This window comes from Artemia sp. Qi Xiang Cuo, chromosome 14 (genome assembly GCF_049724085.1).
Source record: "Artemia sp. Qi Xiang Cuo chromosome 14, ASM4972408v1, whole genome shotgun sequence".
Classification (NCBI taxonomy): Eukaryota; Metazoa; Arthropoda; class Branchiopoda; order Anostraca; family Artemiidae; genus Artemia; species Artemia sp. Qi Xiang Cuo.
The window spans coordinates 32,994,844-33,004,291 of NC_142807.1; the positions used below are offsets into that span (position 1 = coordinate 32,994,844).

At 37.6% G+C, this 9,448-nt stretch overlaps 1 protein-coding gene across 1 annotated transcript; it reads left to right on the forward strand.

Annotated features, from left to right (window-relative positions):
* The first annotated feature begins 7,728 nt into the window (after positions 1-7,728).
* Positions 7,729-8,475, forward strand: LOC148944385 (uncharacterized). Its single transcript, XM_089099913.1, has one exon. It carries the CDS (start codon positions 7,729-7,731, stop codon positions 8,473-8,475), a length of 747 nt encoding a protein of 248 aa, XP_088956039.1.
* Positions 8,476-9,448: the final 973 nt, after the last annotated feature.

Here is a 9,448-nt window from a genome sequence, read left to right on the forward strand (position 1 = left end):
TAAAATCTTGAATTTTGAGTTTTTAGCAGTTATTATTAATATATATGAAATATTCAGATTATTTTTATTAGCTCTTTCCGGTAATCTTGGTTATCACAGTGATTTTCTATTTTTCCGTCATTGATGTTAGGAAAAAAGCATAGTGTTCAAGATAATATAGTTTTTAATAAAACGGAAATGATCCAAAAACCTTTAGTTTTCTAAGTTTAGGGGAGGTGAAAAAGGGTATTAGCCAGACTCCTGTTTCGAGTAATCTTTGTTTATTTTGAGTTTGATCTGGATACCCGTACCATTATACATAAACGTAGTCAGTTTACTTTTCAAATTTTATAGTAGAGAGAAATATAACTTTAAATTGTTTTTGCGAATCGGAATATGGCTGAAAAGTATTTTTCCAAGCAACTATATAGGTAAAATTTACCTGATTTTTTCATTTGCTATGTTGTAATTAGTCTATTGCTTTTAGTTTACAAGGAAATGGAGTAAAAACCTTTAAGGATAATATTATTTTCCCAGAAATAGAAAAAATAGATCGCAAAAACGGTTTTAGTCCGTCTAACTTGTATTCTTTTTGGTAAACAAAAGTAAAAATTGGCAAGAGCCAGATATCAATATTGAGTATAAGATAGTAAAAGCGTGAAATTTTTGTGCTGATTTTGTCTGGCCAGTTTGAGTGAACAAAACTACATATGTACATATGAGCCAGAAAGTATTAGAACAAGAAGTATCAGGCTCACTGCTCTTCAAGGGGCTCTGATTCTTCAGTCATGAAATCTATTGATAAAGTGCCGTGCAAGAGTTTCTTTAAAAAAGAATGACACTGCCCATGAAGTAGTACCAGCAGCGACAGAAGATAGTCGTATTTTCCTTTGCTGATTAAGTTCATATTTGAATATTTGAGTATCACTTTTTTGTTATTGTTTTCCCTCTTTTCTACAAGCTAACTGCTCTAAGCGGCTCTTCATCTCCCCTCAAATGTACAAGAGATCATCTTCCCTCACCCCTCAAATGTACAAAAAATTCTACCCCAAAGGTTGTTCAGCCCAAAAGTTTTATGGTCTGCCTAAAAACTTCTTAGCCACCAATTTTAAGGCTGTTTTAAGCAAACAGAAATCTTATATAGAAAATTCCATACATCTTGTTTCGAAGTTAAGAAATCAAAGTATAACAGAAAAAACCATCTTATCTAGTTTTGATGCAGTTTCTATGTACACTTCATGCGATGTCCATAAATTTGAGCAAGCCTTACAAAGAAAATTAGAGAAACATTCCGCTTGGTCAGATTACAAAACTTTGGAAATTGATACGAAAATTACGCTTGTTCGTCTTTGCAACAAGTTCTCTTCGTATTTTAAGTTCCATGAAAAATTTTCCCTTCAAATCATGGGCCTATCCATGGGCACTGTTTTGTCTTTTTATTTGGCAAATTTTTACATGGATTTCTTAGAACAATCCGCTCTGAATTGTTTCCGCTTAAGAAACCCTATCTGGTTTCGTTTCGTTGATGATATCCTTTCTCTTTGGGAACATGGACAGGACTCTCTAAGAGATTTTTTGGCATATTTGAACTCTTTTGATTCAAATCTCCAGTTCACAATGGAACTGGAAGATTCAGGAAAGGCTCCTTTCTTGGATGTTTGGATTATAAAAAATACCCCTAGCCTTAATTTTCTGTATACAGAAAGCCGACCCATAATGATTGGTATCTACATTTCTCTTCAAATCACCCCCCTTCTTTGAAAAGAGGGGTAATAATCTCTTTAGTCGACAGAGTTTTAAAAATCTCTTCACATAATTATGTAAATTCTGAATTAAACTATATCAAATATATTCTATTCTGCAATGGTTACCCAATAAACCTTAAAGAAAATATCATAGATAGACGATTAAAAAATATAAAACAATAAAATAGGGATCCCATCCCCCTTGATTCAGTTATTCCGGCAATTGATAAAATAAACTTTCACGGCTTTACCATACATCTCAAAACTTAGTGATAAACTTGGAAATTTTTTAATAAACATAATCTCTCTGTTTCTTTAAAAACTGAACAAAAGTTGAACATTGTTTCAACTCAGGAAAAGATAAAACTGACCCTGTACTAGGTAGTGGTGTCTACAGAATCCCATGTTCATATGGGAAATTTTACATTGGTAGGACCCATCAAAAACTTGGTGAACGTTTACATGAACACAAAATTTCAATAAATATGTCCCTAAGATTGGAAAATAAATATGAAAACTTTGATTCAGCCTTGGTCCTGAATATATTTGAAAATCTTGCACATATAGTTGTTGTTGAGGAGGCAACTTTAATATTTACTGTAAATGGCCTACCGCAATCTTTCAAAGAGGTAATTGAGATAAAAAAAAATACATAAACAGAAATTTGGCATTAAATAGAGACACTGGAGATATTTCACTATGCCCAATTTATAACAATTTAATTTTAAAAAGACTCAATCAATATTTTCACCAAATCTAAATTAAGAGAACCTATTTCCATATCTGTTGAAAACCGAAAGTGTAGACCAGCTAAGGCTATTGCAAGGCAAAAGGACTTTTGCTCGATCATCTTGGTAATTTTTGTTTTTTTGTTGATTCCTACCTGGTTTTTATTTAGTGTCTGTTCTGTCGTTGTCGGGCAAACTTCGAAAGGTTAGATTTTCGTTGTTTTTTTTCTTTTTGATTTTTTTTTAGCACTGAGGACCACTTGGCGGAGGGCCTTGTCGAATTACTTGCTTGTTCTTTGTCTTCATATTTCACCTCTGGCTACGAAAATCCTCGTTTTCTCACCTTTTTTTTATTATATTTTACATATTATTTTATTTTCTCTTTTAGTTTCATATGTCATGTATAGCCAGTGTGGTCTTAGAATGTATTTATGTTTTGAGAATATGCTAAACCGACATAGAGTTGCAGGAAAAGATATAGAGGAAATTGAAAAACTTCGTGATACCTTGGATGTGAAGGACGATTTGTTTTTTGAGGAAGAATTAGCGACAGTACTAAAAGGATCAAGAAATAATAAGGTCCCGGATGTTAAATCAGTTTCTTGAATATGGCAATTCTGAAGTGTAAAATAAGTTACTGAAGATTATGAATATGATTTCTGAAAAAGAGGAAGTACCCAGCGACTTTAAGAAACGTTACTTAAACCACTGTATAAGAAAGGTGATAAGAGTGAGTGTGGTAATTACCGAGGCATTAGTCTGGTCTCCGTAGGTAGCAAATTACTTAATAATATGATACTCTATAGATTGAGATATGCTGTAGACAAATTCTTAAGAGAAGAACAGTGTGGTTTTAGAAACGGTAGAGGATGTGTCGACCAAATTTTCACTCTTAGATTTATAATTCATAAGTGTCTGAGTTATTAAGCACCTATGGTCCTCAGCTTTATAGATTATGAGCAAGCATTCTATTCTGTTGATAGAAGAGCTTTAGCAAAGGTTTAATGCTTGTATGGTATACCAGAAAAGCACTTTAGAGTGATTAGTGCTATGTACAAGAATAACACTGCTGCGGTTAAGGTAGGAAATGACGTTAGCATCTGGTCTCGTATTAAATCATGAGTTGAGCAGGGTTGTGTGGTATCCCTCTTTATATGGATTATTTTGATGGATATGTCTTAAAAAGAACAGGAAAGGCAATGGGAGACCACGGAATCAAAAAGTTAAATAGTAGAATTGGAAATGAGGTTAGCAGCTGGTCTCATATTAAATCAGAAATTGAGCAGGGTTGTGTTGTATCCCTCTTTTATGGATCATTTTGATGGATTTTGTCTTAAGAAGCAAAGGAAAGGCAATTAGAGACCACGGAATAAAATAGGGAGGAAAACTCTTGTGGACTTAGATTATGCTAACGATTTAAGCATCCTAGATGAAAGTGTGACCAAAATGATTGAACTTCTAAAGGTTTTGCAAGTTCAGGGTGCTAGAATAGGTTTGAAAATAAATGTTTAGAAGACCAAGTCACTAAGGCTAGGAATAAGTAAAGATGATAAGGTGACGTTGGGTAACGAAAAAATTGATCAGTTGGACAGCTTCACTTACCTTAGTAGTATTATTAGTAAAGACGGTTTGAGCAGTGAAGATGTAAAAAGTAGAATAGCCAAGGCTCATGGTGTTTTTCACAGTTATAAGAAGATAAATCTGCAAACCAAATTAGAATATTAGAAGCTACAGTGATGACAGTGGTCAAATATGGCTCTGAAGCTTGGGCCCTCCGAAAAGCGGATAAAGATTTGCTAGATGTTTTCCAGAGAAACTACCTTTGGGTTGTTCTGGGTACCCTGCTGATCGACCGTATTTCAAACAGTGGGCTGTACGAAAGTGTGGTTCAATACCGCTTTCTAGGGCTAAAGTGAGAGAAAGGTTGAGATGTCTAGGTCTTGTTCTGCGGATGAAGGATCACAGATTGCCAAAGGTTTTCCTTTTCGGCCAGCCGTCTAGGGCTAAACAGAAAGCAGGTCGTCCGCTGTTGGGGTTGTTGGATGTCATAAAGAAAGATTTAAAGGAAATGAGAACTTCCTGGGAGGGTGTAAAGAGGGAAGCTTTGAATAGATAAGACTGGAGGGGGAGCTTGCGTATCTGTGTTAACCTCAGGTTGCTGGGTGCTGTGGTGAGTTCTTAGTAGTAGAAGCACAGTCCTGTAGTCTCCAGTCTTTTAGACTCTCAAACTTTCTGGTTTTATATTTTTTATATTTATAGCTTGTGTACTCTTTCCCTAATTACCTAAGCTTTCCTTCTCTATGCACGAGTATTGCCTTTCGGTTTCTTCCTCTTCTCTTTGGTTTCTCGATTCTTTCTTCAGAATGAGTTTTATAACTTGGTTCTTTTTCAAGCCCTGTTTCTTCAGATGCTTTAGTGGGCACGGATTCCTGAATGTTTTCTGCTAGCATCTCTTCATCACTCTCAAACATAAGTTCATATTCTGGTGCATATTCAGAACCTAGTCCATTCAGGTTCTGGTATTCAGTTCCATTGAGGTTTATATTCATGTTTTTCAGGTAGATTAAAACTGGGGAAGAATAATTTCAGAAAAATACACTTAATGGTTAATAAGGGCCTCCTTGGAGTTCTTCCTAAAGAATCTGAGTGGTGGAGAGAAATGTTTAATATATAGGGGGGACTGGGGTACCTCTGCACACGGGGCACCTTCAAACATCAAATTTGTTGACTTAGATATCTAGCGGAAAATTGGAAAAAAATCACAAAGATGTACCATTACTGTTCATCTTGGAGGCAAGATGGCGCTTCCATCAAAGAGCATGGCAGTGAGTCAGTCGGTAATATGACTTTAAAGAGACAGTTGCCAATTTTTTCCCGTGGTGATAAAAGTAAAATAGAGGGGTAAGTTTTATAGATACATTTAATGTAATGTTCTAGGAACAAGCAAAACGAACCCAAATATGCTTCTTCTACATAAGATTAACGTAACTCTAGGTGTTCTCTGGTTATAACTCTTTTCTTCTGAAAGGCTCCTTAGGGGCACCTCCGGACAATCTTTTAGGGGCAGGTTCGGACACTGTCCGGAGGTGCCCCGATGATTTGAGCAGCCATTGATGTTTTTTTCTTTCATTTTTAAAAGCAAAGGAAAGTATGATAGCACCTAGCAGGGGCTTTGCTAGCATTTTTTCTTTAGGGGGGGGGACGAAGTTGTGCCGACAAAAATAGACATTGCACCGACGTATTTCTATAAAAAAAAAGGCATGGAACATAGAACGTTTCTTTTCAATAATGGCAAGCAAATGGATTGAAAACATTTCTGCTTCGAACTGATGAAAACATCGATGATATAACTAATAGTTTGCCACAAAGGGTCAACGTTCTTATAAATTCAGTCCAAGAATATTGTTATTTTGTTTTATAGCTTATTTACCAATGGGCAAAATAATTGGATTGTCCTAAGCAGGATTTTCAGGCACGAAGCACCGAAAAATTAAGAAATTTTCATGCTGAAACGTCCCTTTTTTCTTGTGCTGCTCAGATATTTTTGCATGAAAGCAAATAATTTGAAAGTTAATATTATTTTTGATTTAATATTAAGAACTGTCACTTAACACCTTTAAGTTTTAGTATTTAAAAAAGGACAACATAGTGTCGCGAAGCGGTTGAAATTTTTAATCCCAGTATTGAGAGATGTCCTCTTTCCCTTGCATTTTTCTTCCTTCACACCCTCGTTTAAACGGTTAAATATTGGGGTTTTGAGCACGAGAGAGAGAGAGAGCAAGAGAAAGAGAGAGCTAGAGAGAGAGAGAGAGAGAGAGAGAGAGAGAGAGAGAGAGAGAGAGAGAGAGTGAGACAGACAGACAGACAGAGAGAGAGAGAGAGAGAAGGAGAGAGAGAGAGAGATAGATATAGTGAGATAGAGTGAGAGATAGAGAGAGAGAGAGAGAGAGAGAGAGAGAGAGAGACAGAGAGAGAGAGAGAGAGAGAGAGAGAGAGAGATAGTGGCCTAGTTTTAAATAGGCATAGTACGGCCTTGTGACTTTATGTGTTCCTTTACTTCCAAAATATTCCAACTGCTTCCGGTTATATTGAAAGAAGCGAAAATAGTTTAATGCTTCGAATTTTGCATATTAAAAATATTAAGTTATGTAGTTAATTATTAGTTGTAATTGTAGTTTATTATAAGTTTTGTAGTTAATTGCAGTTAAATATTAAGTTTTGTAGTCTACAAATTATTAAGTTTTGTAGGGCTCCGCCTGACAAGTCGTTTTCTAGGGGCCAATTGGGTTCTGTCAACTTTTTACAGACGAAGCAGTAAATTTCGTTGTCTTTGCTCGACAGAAGTCTTTTATGACATAGTGTTGGACCGACAAATATTAAGTTTTGTAGGGATCTGCCGACACGTCGTTTTCTAGGGGGCCAATGGGCTTATGTCGACTTTGCACACATGAAGAAGTAAGTTTCTACTTAGTAAGAGGCTTTTGGAAAACCCTTCCAAAAGCTTCACTTCGCGCCGAAAGATAGTGACTTTTGCTGGGGTTCGCCTGACAAAAGTCCTTTCTAAGGACCTTTAGGGGGGAATCCTCGCATCCTCCCCCCCCCGAAACACGCCCCTGGCACCTAGTAAGTGCTTAATAACTTAGTTCTACTGAGGGCAGCATTTTTCTTTCCAGAAATGGCGCAAAACTATATCCCTACTAAGTCCGAGCCAAACGAAGAAGCTATCAAACAAGGGCTAAGAGCCAAACAAGATGGATATTCGGTCAGAAAAGCAGCCAAGACCCATGGAATAATTGCTTCAACGTTTTACGATCGCTTGAAGAAGTCAAAATCAGCCAACGTGACTAGTTTGGATGAAGGAATAGCCAGATCAGCCAATTTGAAACGAGGAAATTATTCCACCCGCCAGGTTTTCACTGACGATCAAGAGGAAAAACTTAAGACTTACCATCTTCGTTCCTGCGAACTTCACTATGGTTTGACTTTAGCACAAACTCAGAAGTTGACATATCAATACGCAGTGAAGCTGAGGGTCTCTTATCCCAAGAACTGGGATTAAAAGTGTGCCGCCACATATGACTGGTCACATGGATTTACGAAGCGTCATCCAGAGCCGAGTCTTCGGAAACCTGAGAACACCAGCCTGGCCAGGGCTTCAGGATTCAACCCCTTCAATGAAGACTCGTTCATGAATAATCTTGAAGCCTTATACAATTGGTACCGGTACACACCTGAGCGACTGTACAACCTAGACGAAACCTGAGTTACAACTGTCCATGGATAGCCCTAAAGTCACAGCAAAACCTGGTATAAAGCAAGTGGACAAGGCCGTTGCTGCTGAGCGGGGGGAGTTAGTTACAGTGTGTTGCATCGTTAATGCCATTGGTAACACTGTCCCCACCCCCATGTTAGTGTTCACACGCGTGCACTTCAGAGAACACATGCTCCATGGAGCATCACCTGGTAGCCTTGGGTTTGCTTTTCAGTCTGGTTGGATGACTGGACCGAACTTTTTAGAAGTTATGAAGCACTTCGTCAAGCACACTCGATGCGAGAAGGATAATCCGGTGTTGCTCATCCTCGATAACCATGAAAGCCATATTTATTTGGAGGCAGTTCTATATGCAAAAGAAAATGGAGTAGTGCTTCTCACATTTCCGCCACACTGTAGCCACAAAACACAGCCCTTAGATATATCTGTCTATGGCCCGTTCAAGGCGTATCTGACGGCTAAGTTTGGCGAGTGGCAGACCAAAGATCCACACGAAAGATATCAAATACCTGACACTGCAAACCTTGTTGGTCAAGCTTATCCCCTAGCGTTTACTCGGAACAACATCACATCGGAGTTTTCAAAACCAGGAATATGCCCATTCTCAAGATCAGCGTTCACTGATCCTGACTTCCTCGCCACTAAGGTCTCAGACAGACCATACACCGCTGGAGAAGTCACTGATAGGGTAGAGTCTGGGAATACTTTGGAAGCAGTTGCTGACCCTGTCCTGAATTTCTCGGCCTTATAGCAATCACCAGGGCCCAAACATGATGTCAATCCAGAAGACATTTTTCATTCCCGAACGCTAAACCAAGAAAGGTAACTGTGAATAGAGCTCGAGTTGGCAAAACGGTAATTTTAACGGATACACCAGAGAAAGAAGTTCTGGAGAAAAGGGCACAAGCAAAGTCAGCAAAGAATACTGATAGGAAAAGAGTAAAACTGGCAAAGAGCAAGGAGCAAGAGTTGTCAACGATAAGAGAACCTTACAACGATAAGAAAGGGTTCCATTTGTTGTTAGTGTCATCTGCCCTTTGTATACGTGACATACGTCAAGTCGAAGTCTCACAATCCATTTATAGCTTAGTGGAGAGTCACGGAAGAAAATGTCTTGGCACCATGTTTAACATGTAAATTTCTCAAAACTTCTGGTTGTTTAAAAACTCAAAACAAATAAATGCTTCGTTGTTTAAATCTAAAATTATAACAAAAATAAAACACAGAACAACAGGTCCATTCTTGGTTATTCGAGTCAAAACATAAAATGTTTGAACAAAAAACAAAATAAAATGTTAGGCTATTCAAAAATAAAACCTCAGAGGAATCATAAAACGTTATCAAACTTGGTCATCTTGATAAAACAGCCTAAAAAACTAACAGAAGGCTTTCTAGCCTAGCTGGGCACTGAAAATCCTAGCACCCGACAAAAGGTAAAAGCACCAAAAAATTAATACAATAGGACCATAAAATCTGTCGTTGGCTATTATACATCGGGTAGAACATTAAAATGTGTCTCACATTCCATCACAGAATTCACATAGGGGGGAACTACATGCGTTCACTTAAAACAATAGCTTCCATTTTGTGCACGGCCTAAGGAAGAAAATCGTCACTACTATTGTCCTATCTGAATGCCAAAGTTTATGGGTGGGGTTTGAAGTGGATTAAAGACAACAGTTGGTTAGGTGACCTCCTTTCCAACTTCTCACACTCATTCTATT